We start from the raw sequence: 17571 nt of genomic DNA, 5'->3' as shown, positions 1-17571 counted from the left end.
AATATAGTCCGGCCTCGAACATCCTTAACTGGATGTCTACATCCCACACACTTAAAAAAGTCAAGAAGCGCATCTCTCAGTCTGCTCATGAAGCTTGAAGCTTCAAAAACTTAGTTCAAATAAAGATAAACATGGTTATTGCAAAACTAGATCAAACTCAACTCCCAAAAATACTGTTGGACGAGCTTGCCACCATCAAAACAGCCTCCCACGGTCAGATCTGGAGGTTGACACCTTATAACATCAATTTTATTCTAAAGTTCCAACTATATTTATTGAAGAATTCTAAAGTAGTAGTTTCAAGTGTATTGCAATTTTTCTTCAAAGCAGCTTTCTTTTCCTCCTTAGATAGCACCGCCCATATCCTTATTTAGTAAGTTCCTCGAAAATTACCAGAAAAAAGAGTTTGTGGCAGTTCCTTTGAACAACACATCATTTCTATTCAGCCAAATAGTCCAATATAAGGCAGAAGCTCCTACTATTATCTAGTTTCTATATTTCCAAGGGTAACCTCTAATCTCGAATCCAGCGTATTAGGAATACTAACGGACGGGCGGTTGAATTCCAGTAATTACGTTGTGATTTCACGAAAGCAAGTGGAGGGGTTACGAGAATACAAAGACGCTTTTTGTCTACACGTGTTTGCATGTGTACGTGTTTTTCTTTTCCGATCAGGCATGTGTACGTATTTTTGGTGTACACGTACTCACGTGCAAGTGTTACGAGAATAGAAGCTACCTAGAGCGAGAGTGCGCGTATACATGATGCATTATACATGTAGCCTAGACCACTAGTGCATGCAAACTATGGTAAATACTGAGAAGACTGACGACACAGGTTGCTGATTTATCGTGTTTGTGTTCCGATAGTTAAAATATACCGGGACGAATTTACCGCTTCAGTTGATAATTAAGGACAGCAACCCTTCGAGTTGTAAAGAAACAAATTTACCAAAAAAAATAGTTTCGATAATTTGAGTGGTTCGTGGTGATAATTGGGAGGCAGAGTTGTCACAACTTGGTGTCAAATGGTTCCAAGAAACCAGTTACTAAAATGACAAAGACCGATTCACTACATTTTGATTGGCTCGCGACAATAGTCATGGCGTACTCGTGTCAGAAAAACAAGGAAACTGGAACTGAATGGGCATGATAGCATGAAACCATGATCAGTGTGGAACTACACAGCAGGTACTTTAAATCACGACCAATGCAACAAAGCACTGATTAATCTCATTGACTAAATTTAGGCATACACGTATACTACACCACGCTATAGTACTGAGTATAATGGTGAAGCACATTTTGGAGGAAATACTTCCACAATCTGCTCAAGTGCTCATAAAATAATATGCTCATGTTGGGATTTGTTGGTATATTTAACGATCACGAATAAATCCGCAAACGCATGGATATACTGTTGTAGCATTTCACCCAAGAGTATTCCCAAGGGTATCGTATTTTCCAAAGGAAGGTGGGTAGGTCAAAAGAGTTTACTATGCATATGAGTATACTATAGATGGATAGAGACAATACTCAAGGCAGGGGTAAGATAGATAGATAGATAGTGTGACACACACATGATTCATCTCAAGATAACTAAGCTAGGGAGAAGGACTAAGAGTTAGCTCTAGGTTCATATGTATTTCCTATATACTGCACAGATCATACAAGCATAATATACATACACATTATATAGAACTCGGGCCTATGCAGCCAGGCACACACGGGGAGACACACGGAGAGACAGTACCCATACTGGTTCCATCTAGCAAAGTTGCTGCTAATTTACGAACTCCTAGAGCGTACCCGAACGTAGAGGATTACAAAAGACCAACAAGGTTGTCACCACTGTAGGGATATGAGGTAGGCTATGCTAACGCAAAATAAAAATTTTCTACCGCGTAAACCAGGAAAACTGCCATATATGGATCACGGGATTACCACTCGACGCACTGGTGCGGAAGATGTAGAATCGCGTCGGGGCAACAAAGTCGATCAGTATAGTTGAATATGTAGTTGATCACGTCGACGTCGAGCAGTTCCTCAGCAGCTCGTCCACGTACAATGAGGTCGTCCTCGTGCCGCGGCTCATCGTGGCTCATCGGCGGCTCGTCCAAGTGCTGCAGGTGCAACACCTCCAAGGTATCCGCACGTGCAGGGAGGAAGCGTCGCAAGCCGGACTGCTAGGTCCGTGAGTTGCAACAGGCGAGGGCGTGGGAGGCGCGGCAGCTGTGGTTCGGCCAAAAAGATTAAACCCTAGGGCGCCCCACCCCTCTATTTATAGAGGTTCCTGACGGGCCTCTGGGTTCGAGGTCCATTAGTACTCCTAAACCTGATCCAATTTAGATCATATCCGAATTGGGCTTCCAGCCCTTTAAGTGTGTGACCCTATAGGTTCGGATACGCATAGACATGGCTCGAGTACTTCTACTCGGCCTAATAGTCGGTAGCGGCGTCTAGCAAGATGTGCCAACTCCTATGCGCACACGAAGATCATATCAGACGAACCGTCACAACATCACGTACATGCTATTCCCTTTGCCTCACAATATTTGGTCTAGCTCCAAGCCGACCGCTCTTTCTCGATCCTATGATTCGGAATCCCTTTGTAGGTTAACTCTTAACTTACGTAGCGTGGCCATGCATTTTCGGATCCGATCACTCGAGGGACATAGAGATATCACTCTCAATCAGGAGGGGCAAATCCCATCTTGATTGATCATGCCTCACAGCATGCTTCTTGACAAACCCGAAAGCTACCTTTTTAACTACCCTGTTACGATGTAGCGTTTGATAGTCCCTAAGTAAGTCGATCCACATCTTGAGTACATGCGACAATCTCAGGTCTAAGGACAAAGCGTACTTGTTGTGTAAACAAAGAACTACTTCTCGCATTGGTTCAGTCCTGGCACATGTCTCTACATGTACCCACATTATTAGTTTGACATCTCCATGTCCATGACTCGTGAAACATAGGCTTCAACTAATACATGTGCTAGTCTAATATTCATATGTATCCTCACATGAACTCTGACTAGGGACAACTTTAGAATAACCATACAAGTAAAGAGTTTCACATACAATTCAAACAATTGCAAATCAATTCAAGTAGCCTTTGATGGATATTCAAGGAACACAATATAAATCATGGACACAATCAGATATCATCATCTCTATGATTGCCACTAGGGCATATCTCCAACAACCACCTGCGGCCTACCTCTGCGGCCCGTGGAGCAAACTCATATCCAATGAAGCTAAGCAATCCAAGCACCATGCTTGCATTGTTAACAACACTCCAGCCCTACCGAGCTATTGTATTAATGGCTGAAGCCACCATAAAATGGCCATTAAACCGATGACGTAGCATAGATCAACTAAGCTATACAAGGTATATATGCACACAGAGTATAACGTGTAGCAAGGTCTCAAGGCATACAAGAGAGTATATACGCCTATACTAGCATACGAGCGTATAAGTCTAGCACATCAACATAGCAAGGGTATATAACCAACTCATGAATATAAGATCAAGCACAACACTATATAAAGAAGATGTATACTTTGAATAGAATAAAGTTAACCTAGGAATAAAAGATACAAGAGTCATACCTTAGACTCCAAGAAGACCTGAAACCTGAAGTAGAGGTACTCTAGCCTAACTCCACTAACTTAGAAACTAAGAGGGAGAGAGTGAATCACTAGTTGTGTGTGTCTCCTAGAATGGAACCCCTCCCCTCATATTTATAGGCTCCAAGAGGCGGTTCTGCGAGGAAATCTTCGGAGAATATTCCTTAACCGACTTAAGGCATCGCCACGTGAAAGCTGGAGACGAGAGGGCTTGTGGGCTCCCTTGCAACTACCTTTCTCCGAGTGACTGCTTGGTGGGTCCCAATGGTGGTTGTGTGTTCTCCAGTGGATTGAGGCAGTTATGGTAGTTTGTGGGCCCTTCAATTTATGGTATGCACACGTGGCAACCTCCCAGTGGTCAGAAGCATGTTTCTTGGATCCATATAGGGTGCTCTCTCCATCATTTTGTGCTTATTCACTTGCAATCAAATATTCTCCAAGGATAAGTGGAACTACATTATTCGAAACCAAATATGCGTGTAAGAAATGTTTATTGATGAGATCATATTTGGTACTTAACGACCGTCAACAGGATTACAAGCTTATTTTCATAATAGAACTGCTGAACAAATCTATTTTCAATCTGCAAGGATGAAAGATCAAAAATGTTACTTTGAAAAAGTGAGGAGTTAGCAACAAAATAAGGCAACCATGCTTCTTTCAAAGTGCATACAGCAGATAAGATAGGGGATTAGTCACAACTTATGTAGTTGCAAGCTCGTTTGCAGACCAGGCTCTCAACGTAGGGCAGGTAGTGGGACAGTTTCAAGCTAATCTCTTATGAAGACAAGTTAATAATTTGTATGCACTATTGTCGCCGGATCCCACGAATGAAACAGGCTGAAATATGAAACTGAGCAGATTACCATAACAAATCTAGCAATTGCGATTTCCAAAAATCTGTTTACGAGAGTTTTTATAAATGAGTTACTAGAATCTAGCCCCTTATATGTGATTATGATAATCTTTTGTAAATGGTTACTAGAACCTTTGACCCTTATATGTGATTACAAAATAGCGGCGTCAAGTTACTACAGTAGCATTTAAAATAATATAATGCTGGCTCCCACGAATGAAACAGGATGAAATTAGGAAACTGAGCAGATTACTAGAAACAATGCCTCTTGTATGATGATGATAACTTTTGTAAACGATTACTAAGAATATGTGCCCCTTATGTGTGATTTTCGGTAATTACTGCAACAGCGTCATCAAGTTACTATAGTGGCATTTCCAATAATAGGGTGCAGCTCCTAGAATTTTCCTTGTGAATTCTAACACATTTTCTAGCACCTGCTGCAAAATTATTCTTGGTGTTGAATGTGTGGGAGATTTGGTGCGATGGTGCAAGGCATATCCCTTTTATTTCCCCAGCACCTGAAATCTGAATGAACTCTACAACAGCTATGTGGATGGTACATAATACTACAGGTTTTCTAAGCCTTTTTTGGATTTTAAGTTTGCTTGCCAACAGATATGCAAAATAAGAAAGCAAAATTCCCATCCTTGAAAAATGCAACTCACTGATATGGATCGGAATAAGAAATTTGACACGGATTAAACTAATGCCCGCATCAAGAAAAAATTGGGTGTAGTCCCAACTTGTTGGACTGTTACATGTTCATCACGTCACTGAGATAAAGACCAATCATATTGGGGCATTGCGGCAAATAAACGGGCGTCAAGATGGAAGAATACCTGTTTGCTGGAGAGGCCATGGAGCACTTCGGCTGATCATACTTTCACAGATCTAGGTAACCGGAGAATAAAAACAAACCTATGGTTAGAACGTGATTGATGCATAATCAAATTAATTGCTCATGGATCGAACTAAAACGGGCACGAACGCTAAAGATTAAGACCTAGAAACATGCAACTCACTGATATGGATCGGAATAAGAAAATTGACATCCCAATTGGAACTTTTATTTGGGAAAGAGCAGGGAAATCGGAGACGTAACCTGGAGGTGCTCCTCTTTGCGCAGATTGCAGTAGCTGTCTCTGACCTTAGTGCCGGCGAATCGACGAGTTTGCGTAGCGCCCGTCGCCGTCTAGGAAGGGAGTTGCTGTTAGTGGATCGGAGATCATGAACAAGTACGCCGCGGCGGCTCGATTTGACGCACAGATGTGATAACATGATAGGGGTCGTCCCCGGTGCAGGATTACAGCTTTTTCCGCGCGTAGGGGGTTAGCTGGGTCACATCGGATAACTAAATATGAGCTAATTATAAAACTAATTGCACAGATGGAGTCTAATTCACGAGACGAATCTATTAAGGCTAATTACTTCATCATTAGCAAATGGTTACTGTGGCACCGCATTGTCAAATCATGGACTAATTAGACTTAATAGATTCGTCTCGCGAATTAGACTCCATCTGTGCAATTAGTTTTGTAATTAGACTATGTTTAATACTTCTAATTAGTATCAAACATCCAATATGACAGGTGCTAAAATTTAGGAGGGGTATCCAAACACCCCCTAAAGCAGCAGGTTCTGCGGAGGGAAAAGAAGAAAAATCGCATAATCTGGACGGCGTTGCGAGTGGAGGCGAGCCGAGCCGAATGGGCCTCCGTGGGGACCGCGGCGGAGGAAGCGTGTGCAACCGGTTGGACCAGCCGAGGCGGAGCGCAGGTCGGGTCCGGCTACACATAAACACCTCCATATACTAATATACACAGGACGAGACTAAAATGCACCTAAAATTAAATGAAGACAACCAACCACGTGACACCACCTCACACCTCAAACCACCCACCAGGATGCATGCATGCATGTATGGAATCTTTTCTTGATTCGAAATGAAAAGTTGCGATATCTTCTAGACTACATATACGATTTTAGATCCGTCCGAAGAAGGTTGTTGGAATTGTTGGAAATAATGTGCTTAACAAAACGAGATCCATGAAGGCTATATTTGATGAAGTTTTTTTCAAGTACATAATTGCAAGATGTTGTACAGTAAGTTGCAAGCACTCGTACAACACAATTGCAACTTGGCTGTAGCCTAATTTAGCACTGGTCGCAACTAGTTATAACATACTGTAATCTTGTTACTCGTAGCTGCAATTAGTTATAATTCAGTTGCATTGCATTTACTACTCTGATTGCAACCAGGTATGCTTGCAACTTCTACTGAATAGAATTGTAACCGGTTATCATGGGTTGCAACCAATTACAACCTAATTGTTTCCCAGTTGTTACTAGTTGCAACAAGTCACTATCCGGTTGCAAGCCCAGTTAATACTGGTTCTAACTCATTACTACACAATCACTACTTGTTACAACTAGTTACTACTACCAAATTGCAACCCAATTACTATTTATTGCAACTAGTTACTACTCAGTTGTAACACAATTACTACTCTGGTTGCAACAAGATATGATTGCAACTCAGAATTGCAACTTGACGTGATTATAGTGACCAGATGCAAATAATACACATAGTTATAACTAGTTGCAATCGATAGTACATAGATATACAACTTGCTTAAACGATAAAAAATATATCTATATTAGATCTAGTTTTGTTAAGAATATTTTTTTTGAGACGGGTGCAACAAACGGTTTGTCAATCAGGGTTACGGTTTAGGAGAAAATTTGATTCAAAGCTACAAAAGATTCCATGCATGCATGCAGTCTGGTGGGATTTGTATGCTAGGTGGCTTTACGTGATGGGTGGAAGGTACAAATTAACTTAGGAAGTACGCACCGCATGTTTGGTTGGGTGCTCTGATTACTCCAACCTGATGCCCCCACTGGCTTGGGTGCATTCTACGTACAGGATGCACTCAGGTGTATTATAGCAAAACAGTATATATATATATATATATATATGTATATATATATATATGTTAGTTGTATTTAGCATGGGCTATTTGGATTAGTCTAGACGGTTAGATGTATATTCTTGGACTGTAAGTTTAGTCTCGATTAGTTTTCTATAGGACAACGGTAATTAATCTAGTGCACGAGGACTAAACTTGTCTTGTGCAAAATAAGCTTTTGTAAAACCCTCCTTCAGTAAAGTGCATATACTAGCATTAAGGCCCAGTTTGATACGGTTCTGGATTCATCTAGAAATACTTCAGATTCAGTTCTACCTTGAAATGTTTCTTCAGTGAATCACTGAAATCATTTGGCTCACTCGATAGATTCTGATAGAGGATGATAGTTGAAATGAGAAGGAAGTGAATCAGAAAAAGGTGAAACACCCTTTTGCCTATTTCTCCCTTGTATTGTAAAAAAGTGAAATGTTTCGCCCATTTCTAATTCGAAACGCTTCATAAAAACACCGTTTGGTAGGAATTCTTGTGTTTCTGGAAGAAACTGAAATGTTGTTGCAGCCAAACGGGCCTAATTATGTAGTTCCATTGGATTGGCACATCTCAGAGCCTATTAATTTCCCTCACTGTCAGCTTCATGATGTGCATAGTACTGATTCCATAGGCGTGTGGTGCCTTGCCTATTGGCAGCGCAAATAACATCCCTGCAGTAGTGCCATTTTGGCTCCCAAATTATAAGTCATTCCAAGAATCTTGGAGAGTCAAAGTATCTCAAGTTTGACCAAATTTATATGATAATATAATAATATTTATGGTGTCAACTAAGTGTCATTAGATTCTTCATCAATTATATTTTCATAGTATACCTATTTGATGTCATAAATCTTTATAATTTTCTCTATAATTTTGGTCAAACTTGAGATGCTTTGACTCTCCAAGATTCTTGGAATGACTTATAATTTGGAATGGAGGGAGTACCTTTTATTCAACCAAACGGTCAATGAAATGTTTCCGACCCTTGGAGATTTTTTTTCTTACGTGGCTCTGATTCTCTTTGCTGCTGCATGCAGAAGACCCTCCACCGATCGCACCACTTAATTCCTTCTACATCATTCTTCCTGCCACCACTTTGAATATTACATTCTCATCCACTGGATAACTGTCGGGTGCATTCACATTATTGGCCGCATCACATATTCACATGGTCCACTTTATTATCTGCACAGACCAAGGGCAACTAGAATGCATAGGGGGCAAGCAAAGAGGCATTAAAAAGCTTCCTCGGTTGCATAATAACATTAATAAAATTTTCAAACTATAGCTTTTGTAAGTTTTTGGAACTATGACTCTAAGATGACTCAAATATGTTTGCCTCATTATAGTGATTGTAAAGAAGAAATATGCACCACATAAAAGTGGGGGACTCAAGGAGTTGTAAGTTTTGCTGACACAAGCATACCACTTTGGATGGTACTATGGTAGAGGTGGTATTATGGTAGAAATCAGGATGGTACTATGGTAGAGCATAAGAGATCACTAGGTTATTGAGGGCTATAAGTCTTGGTGTTAGGATAAAAGGTAGTATATATGCATTATTTTTTTATAAAGAATAGGAAGTGAAAACCATCTAAATATTTAAATTAAATTACAGAAAGGAAAACATTCAAAACTATAAGAGCAAAGCTAAAAATAGAAAACAAAGAAGAGAGATAATGCAAACCAACTATAAGCTATCTCGCCAACTAACAATATCGAGGAATTACCTAGGTTTTGTCCTATGGATAACTATAGCAAACTATGTTTGAATTTTGCTCTGGCAGCATCAAAAGTTTGCATCACTTTATTAAAAAACCATTGTTCTTGGTTGCACAAATAATACTCCAACCAAGCAATATAATGGTCTCCATGAAAAGGACCATTAGTATTCTCTTGGAGTATAGAATATTCATAAGCAATGCACCAAGTAGCCATCATCCAACGATGAATCATAAGGATCACACACCACGGTTTTAAGTGGTGCTATTCGCTCAGGCTGCACAAGCTTCTCTAATGTCAATCGTTTATTCAAGCACTTAACCACGTGGTGCATAAGCAATGAATTTGTGGGTTATTTTTTTAATGGAAATTTGTGGGTTGTTTTCAATCAAGTTCCACTTGGAAGAAACTGAAAGTACCGAAAAGCGATATTCTTATTCGTACATGTATAAGTAAAAATAAGTATAGCCAATGCGTCACCCCTGCAATCTTCTTCAAAGAGGAAGCTGGCAATGGAAAAGAATGCCACTAGGTGAACAGCTAATGCACTGGTAATGGTTAAAAATCCCCAGTATATCTCTCTCCGTCCCTCACGGGTGTTATGCCAAGATTTCGCTGACATTCTCTTTGTTTTAGCTGAAGATGACGAGACGAAGGCACAACCCCGCTGGGAATCGGGGGCTCCTATATATCTTCCGGAAGGTAGATAAACAACTCATCTTTAAAGCTCATAAAATCCATGTATAATATTTCTTTAACATCCATCAACATTTGTTGACATTCATCAACATTTTTAAAAAAATCTGATTTCATTGTTGCCAACATTTCTTGACATTGAGTAACATTTTTTATATATACCAACATTTTTGTTTAACATTTTTACATTCACCAATATTATTGATCAATAATTTTTTATGTGCACCAGCTTTTTTTTCACTCGCCAACATTTTTTTAACATTCACCAACTTTTTTACGTAAAAAATGTTGAGATAGTTCATCTAAAATGTTGAGATAGCTTGTTGGACCGTTGTGGGCAAGTTATTGAGCTACTATTGGGTTGTAGATGTTTAGTTATCTATCTTTCGGAAGATGGATCCTATATGTCTTCCGGAAGGTAGATAAGCAACTCATTTTTAAAGCTCATGTACAACATTTTTTAACATCCACCAACATTTGTTGACATTGATCAATATTTTTTTTAAAAAAGTCTAACTTAATTGTTATCAATATTTTCTTGACATTGACCAACATTTTTTATATCTACCAATATTTTTCTCTAACTTTTTACATTCTGCTCAACAATTTTTACATGCACCAACATTTTTTGCACCCACCAACATTTTTTTTACATTCACCAACATTTTTTATGTAAAAAATATTGTGCATTTTTTGCAACCACCAATATTTTTTTTACATTCACCAATATTAATATAGTTCATATAAAATGTTAAGATAATTTGTTGGGTTGTTGTAGGCTAGTTATTGGGCTACCGCTGGTTATAGATGTTTAGCTATCGATAGGATTTCCCCTGGGAATCCCATCGCTGCTTGACAGCTTGAGCCGTTGAGCCTTGTTCTCTATGGCATTGTTGCGAGAATGTTGATGGGCCTGGGCCAGCACTTGCTGGGCCGGATCAAACCGCTAAAGCAGTTGAGTCATCATCAGTTAGGGGGAAAAAAAGTGTCGGACATATTTCATGCCCGAGTCCCTGTCCGTGACTGACCCACAAAGCAGCAGGAGACTCCCAGGCAAATTCGACGAGACAAGCACCAGCCGCACAAAGTCTTGACACATAATCGTGGCGATTGCGAGCCGCTGATGAGCGCAGGTGTGTGTGGATTCTTCATTTCTTCGGATGGCGCCGTGCGGCCGAAAGCAACCTCCTCCCATTAGTGATCCTCTCGTGTGATTGTGCTATAATGCTCCCGGCCAGCGAGGCCCGAGTCCTTGGCAAGCTGACAAAGTCAACGCTGTCCTCCTCCACCTCCTCGGCTCCTCCTGGCTGCTCCTGGCCTCCTGCCCTCGGAAGCAAGCTCCCGGTTCCTCCGATTAGTCAATCATTCTCTCGTTCAGCTCAGGCGGCTAGATAAGTAAACGACGGATTAAAGAAACGAGATGCGGGTGTAGCCACGCGACGGGGTGCAGCTGCTACCTACCTAACCGGTTTATGTCCGGCGTTATCCGGATTATTAAGCTTTTGCCGCGGGTTAGCGACAGGAGTCGGGGAATCTCATGGCTGGCTGGGCCGTGCTGGATGGAAGCTTGGAAGGGATGGTTGCGTGCCGCGTTGCTAGGATGGACCAGCCTGTGGCGAAGAGCCTAAACGGCTATAAACGCGTTATGCCTTCGGCACCTACAAAATTGACACCCCCGCCTTGGAACACAGGAATCTGATAGTGCGCAGTGTGGGAGTTAGGTGCCCTTGTTAACTTCTACAAAGTTCTTCTCATGGCATTTAGCGAAGTCCAGATTTAAACCATAGCCAATACCTTTTATGTGAAAAACTCAAGTAATAATATTAGTTTGGACTCAGTCACTTCATATAAGGGTATCATAATTTTGGCATTGCCGCACAACCAATAACGTTGCAGCATAATAAACATAGGCATATTACACGTATATCATATGCTTGTAGAAGTATAAGTCCATGTTAACACCCAACTGTTTGTCTATTTTCGACATTGAACTCTAAGACCGTACATATATTACCCGAATACCAATCCATTCCTTCTCATGCCCTAGATGGTAAAAAAAATCGTCAACTTGATGGAAAATTTGCTGCCACGTCACCTAAACACAAAAGGGGAGCTCTGTGATCAAAACCAAACCATACTTAGAGGTGCTAGATTTAGATGGTATTGGAGTTGAGGGGTTACAACTAGACAAATTGAGTTGAATGGATGAAAAATAGATTTGTTCAATACTTCTATATATTTGAGCTATACATTCACCTCGTTCATAGATAGTAGACACATTTGATTTTTCGTGAGTTTGCAGTAAGCAACTTAATACGTTCTCTAGCCCCAAAAAATACAAGGCTTCTGTTTTTTTTTAAAAAAACACTTCAACTTGTAGAAATTAAATGGTGATATACTTTTTTAGAGCGAACCGGTATGAGATTGTACCTATTTCATTGATATAGAAGAGAGGGTTATAACAATAAAGCTGTGACAATGATGATATAATTTATAGAGACATATTCTCAACAGACCTTCAGGTGAGTCCGTTAAAAACAAGTCGATAATATTTTACTCCTGAACGCGTGTTGTGTAACTTTAACCAAGGCCCCGTGTGTGGATGACAATTGACAAGGAAACAAGAGACAAATCTCTAGACCAAATGCCGACGCAAGTACTTACGGCCAGCCGTCAACGGATAAACCCCTGTACCAAAACCGCTTAAACCCAAACAGGAAAGACCCCATCATCCCCGGTCGTTCACCTTTTTTATAAATTCCTTTCCTTTCCGCGACCCAACACGGCCTCGTCACTGCCATGCGGGCCCGGGACCCATGCGTCATCCACGCGCGTCGACGAGCCCGAAGTCGACAAGCACCCGCCCACGGGCCTCCCCCTCGCTTTCTTTTGCTTCCTCCCTCCGGGTTCCCAAGTCCACCTGCCCTCTCCTCCTCTCGCTCCCGTTCCTCTTCGCGTGCGGATTGACGACGACGAATTTCTAGAGCGCCGTACCGGCGCACGACTCCCGAGCCCCCGCCCCGCCGCGCGGAATTGGGAGGCAGCCTCGCCTTGCCTTGCCTTGCCTTGCTCCGGTGCGGCGAGAGGCGGATAAGGAGGGAGGGGGTGATGTACCCGGTGGCCACGGGCCTGCCGCCGGCGCGGCTGCCGGCGGCGTCGCGGGTCGACAAGGCCACGAGCCACCTGCTGCAGGGCCCCGACTGGGCCGTCAACCTCGAAATCTGCGACACGCTCAACGCCGACCGCTGGTGAGCGATCGCCGTCCGCCCTCCCCTCCCTGTTGCTTGCTGTCCCGCTGCTGTGGGGAATTATAATTACGAAGGGGGCTGAGGTTTTTCTTGCGCGGTGGAAAAACTGCGGCGCAGTTTTGCAAATTGGGTTGCTTTGCTCTACTCTGCAGCTTTGGGGTCTTTGTTTGGGGCCGTTGACCCCATCGCTTGAGCAGGTTTTTGGTTGAAAATTTGAAGGAAAATTGGGGAATTGATACTGCCTAGTTAAAGTCTCAGTAAGATTATTTCTAGGAAATCGCCGGTCTGTAGCTTTTGGTTGCGTTTTTCTTTCTTTCTGTTGCATGTGAAGTTGTCAACTTTATCATAGGTAGCATGATACATTGAAAAGCTTTAAGCTGATGGTGAGCTGAGAGCTATAACTTAAGCTCAGGTGGAGTCCTGTCTACATCCACCGTTATGTACCTATCAATCGTCACGGAATTTCTGTAAATGATGATCCGTGTTGCTATGCCGCGAATCACAGAGGGGTCTCGTGATGATGCACAGTAGTTTTAGTGGGTAGTGCAAGTGCTTTCTTTCCTTTACAGCAAACGGGAAAGATGAAGCCTGGTGGTAGTTCTGATTAGCGATCAAGAAATATGATGGCTTTTCCTTAGAAACTCTGCACTGATTTTGGTACCTTGGCAGTTAACAGCAGTGCTCTTTGCAACTTTTGGTTGCAATTTCATGTAGTTGGTGTTCATGATTACAAATGCATTTTTAATTATGTTAAGTTGGATATTGGCTAACCATTATGTATAAGACATTTATTTGCAATGGTATATTGCAAGAGGTTGCATTGTTTCACTGAGCATGATTTACCTTTTATTTTAACAGAAAGGCTACAAATCTGAACTGTAAGCTATACTATTTTATTTATAGGTTACAGTTTGGAGACATACACAGATTAACGCACGTAAATGTATCTATTATGATTTTCCTTGCTTGGCACTAATATATTATCACTCTGAATCAGGCAAACAAAAGATGTGGTAAAAGCAGTGAAGAAGCGGTTGCAGCATAAGGACCCAAGAGTTCAATTCCTAACTTTGACGGTGCGCGCACACTATAATCAATGTCATGATCAAAATTCTTTCTATAATATTTTGCTGCGCTTTAACTACTTTACCGCTTGCTGGTCTTTGCAGTTGTTGGAGACAATGATGAAGAACTGCGGTGAATACGTTCATTTTGAAGTTGTTGATCAACATGTTTTACAAGAGATGGTTAAAATTGTTCAAAAGAGGGTATTTTCCTCATCCCCTCTCCGATTATTACTATTATTATGTCTTTTAAGTTTGCGAAGGGTAGTAAGGATAGTTGGATGATGAAGATAATTTTTCAGTGTTGATAAGTTTCAGAAAAAAAAACTTCTATTTCTAATGGTATGTAATATAGACAAACATTTTCAGGATATATTTAGAACTTTATGAAGGTATGACCATTATAATTATAAAGATCATTAGTTAGGCAAGCTTTAACCGTAATGGGTATAGGTAGCAGTTTTTTTCCTTGGTTTCTACCATCATATTTGTTTTGATAGTTTTGCAAATTTTGTTTGAGCATGGAAGCACACATCTGAATTTTGTTTTGTACTCGAAACAATCATCGATGTTCAAATTGGCCTCAAATGTTACCCATTGCCTGCTTCTGTTTGCTAATAGTATAATAATGAACAGCAGGGCTACTCAAGTTTTGGTTAATCAGTCTTTACAGTCACAAAAATCAGTTTGGATATTTCAAGTCACTGTTTCCTTAATTTCTAATGGGTTTGGTAAGGGTATCTGTTTCCTTTTTCACTAGTGACTCATCCAACTTATTCAATTTGTGTTTCAGTCGAACCATAATTCTTCTTTCAAGTAACCTTTTAACTGATGCTATTCAAGCTGCTAGAAATTGCAGTTTGTGTTTGTTCAGATCATAGTATTGACACTAAGCCCCCTTGTACTTAGTGGATCTGTTGTAGTCTTTGATTTATTATTCATTTACATTTTCTTCTACTAACAATGGGGAAAAATGATGCTAATATTCTGAGGACTTTTTTCCTACAATCATTTCAGCAAGATATGCAAGTGAGGGATAAGGCATTGTTACTTCTGGATTCATGGCAAGAGGCATTTGGTGGACCTGGAGGCAAATATCCACAGTATTATTGGTCATACATTGAACTAAAGGTATGCATCTAACCCCCCTCTGGTCTCTGTGCAGATAGTTTTTGTATTAAACCCTGCATTATACCATGGTGATGGAGTGTTTCTTCTCCTAAATTAATTTCTTTTTAAAACATGCCTTCGAAGAAATATTCATCAAAGCACAAGTGCACCAGTGGTAGACAGTTCTTTAGTTTTTAACATTTTAGGAAACTATAGTATCAGAACATATCGTATTTTCTTGTGGTGAAATACAGAGGTCAGGAGTAATGTTCCCACGACGTCCTGTCGATGCGCCTCCAATATTTACTCCTCCCGCAACACATCAGGCATATGGTTCGCCTAGATATCCTTCTGGAAGTCTAAACGAGAGAACTACATCTGATGTTGAAACATTGAGGTAACAATCTTCTGTAGCATTGGCTTATTTGAAGTGTAGCCCTTTCTTTTATTGCTACTTTTTATGGCTATAACCTTTTTTCTATTTTGTTGTTCAGTTTCGAGGGCTTGAATAATATTAGAAATGCAACAGAACTGCTACGTGATATGGTGAATGCTTTGAATCCTGCTGATCGCATGGCAGTTAAAGATGAGATTATTACAGATCTTGTAAATCAATGTCGTTCAAATCAACAAAAGCTCATGCGATTTGTCAGTTCCACAGGGTACGTCTTTCACTCTCATATTAATACATTGGATAATCTAGATTATGAATAAGCATGATTCTCATTTTTGCAATTGATAATGTCTACTGCTGCATGGTGGTGTAAACATGTAGTGTATCATAAAAATAATATGTGAAATTTTTGTGGTTCCAATTCAGGGATGAGGAGCTGCTAAAGCAAGGGCTGGAAATAAATGATGCCTTACAGAGTGTACTTGCAAAACATGATGCTATTGCTTCTGGTTCGCCATTACCTGTTGAAACACCAAGTAGAGAAGAGTTACACAGAGAGGATCCAAACCCACAGCCATCTACCCCACCAATTCCACATGATAATAAGACTCAAGTTGAAGAGGACGAAGATGATGAGTTTGCTCGGATTGCAAGAAGGTTCTTAGTGGCCTGTAAAGGGCTTCATGCAATCTGTACTTTCCTGATTATTTTTTTTTTGGCAAGGGGACTAGCTATTAATTTCCATTTTTATGTATGTGCAGAAAAAACAAATCTGTGATAAGCAGTGATGAAGCATCATCCATCGCTGGTGATCAGGCCCTTATAGCTGTTGATCCAGCACTTTCTGAAGTCTCTTCAGTCGCAAGCAATGCACTGGTTCCTGTTGATTCAACTTCTGTCAGTGGCACAAGGACGAAAGAGCAGGATATGATTGACCTTCTCAGCCTCACCTTGTACAGCCCTCCTGAATCATCTGCAGATTCTTCAACACAGAGCCAAAATGGGACTCAGCCAAGTGTCACATCAAATGGACCAGAAGTACAGCCTAACTATCAGCCTGCTGCGGCGAATGGGGCAAATTACCCTGTCAATAACCAGGCTTATCCAACAAATCAGGGATATGCTCCATGCAACAACTATGTTGCACCTTGGGCCCAAACTGGACCGGTCGCACAGCCTGCAGCGTATCCGACTCAGCCCCAGCAATATGTGTCCAGCTATCCTGCACCGCCATGGGCTATGACTCCAAGTGTCAACTCAACTAATCCTTTCCAGCCGGCGACATACCAAATGCCAAACCCTCCCGTTGCTTCTGTTGCACCTGCAGCTACCTATCCAGCTCCATCGAAGCCGTATGCTGCTGCACCAATGCAACACGTTCCATCTCCAAACCCCAAGCCGATGCAAAGTTACAACTCTTTTGTTTCTCAAACAAACAATGGTCCAAGCATGGCTTCAGATGCCCGGATGAACGGGAATCAACGGCCAAAAGAGACTCCAGCAACAGCAGCCAGACCGTATTACATGCCAGACAATTTGTTTGGCGATCTGATCGACGTGAAGAGTTTTGGCGCTGGAAGCAAGATCAATAGGTCGACCAGCATGCCAAGTCCAAAGGGTGGTGGCCAGCCTATGATCGGTAGAAACAAATAGCCAATAGGCCTCTCTAGTTCAAATTTGAGATGATCATATTGATTAGTCGCGAGTATGGTTTGGGTTGGTGTAAATTTGATGTATATCTGGTCGGTTCGCGTATCGGTTACTTTGGTTAATTTCGCGGTTGGGGCGTGCGTATTTTTACTAGAGATGGTGGAGCGTCATTGCTGCAGATGATCAATGACATTCTCGTGATGGCTTGTTGATATCCATAACCGTTGCCTGTCTCC

At 41.2% G+C, this 17571-nt stretch overlaps 1 protein-coding gene across 1 annotated transcript; it reads left to right on the top strand.

Annotated features, from left to right (window-relative positions):
• The first annotated feature begins 12772 nt into the window (after nt 1-12772).
• LOC117848333 (TOM1-like protein 6) lies at nt 12773-17568 on the top strand. The gene is made up of 8 exons (XM_034729689.2): nt 12773-13117; nt 14115-14193; nt 14287-14385; nt 15199-15312; nt 15546-15688; nt 15786-15953; nt 16112-16342; nt 16447-17568. The coding sequence occupies exons 1-8, from the start codon at nt 12978-12980 to the stop codon at nt 17336-17338; spliced, it is 1866 nt and encodes a 621-aa protein (XP_034585580.1). The 5' UTR covers nt 12773-12977; the 3' UTR covers nt 17339-17568.
• The last annotated feature ends 3 nt before the right edge of the window (nt 17569-17571 follow it).

Source organism: Setaria viridis, chromosome 3 (assembly GCF_005286985.2).
Source record: "Setaria viridis chromosome 3, Setaria_viridis_v4.0, whole genome shotgun sequence".
In the NCBI taxonomy this organism is placed as follows: Eukaryota; Viridiplantae; Streptophyta; class Magnoliopsida; order Poales; family Poaceae; genus Setaria; species Setaria viridis.
Note: the sequence above shows the minus strand (reverse complement) of the source record. Positions and strands in the feature narration are given on the sequence as shown.

Bases quoted from the DNA above. Each gene is read 5' to 3' on its own strand.
- LOC117848333 (XM_034729689.2), top strand. From the start codon at position 12,978: ATGTACCCGGTGGCCACGGGCCTGCCGCCGGCGCGGCTGCCGGCGGCG. The intron at 13,118-14,114 runs GTGAGCGATCGC...ACTCTGAATCAG, and splicing joins ACGCTCAACGCCGACCGCTG to GCAAACAAAAGATGTGGTAA. The intron at 15,954-16,111 runs GTACGTCTTTCA...GTTCCAATTCAG, and splicing joins CGATTTGTCAGTTCCACAGG to GGATGAGGAGCTGCTAAAGC.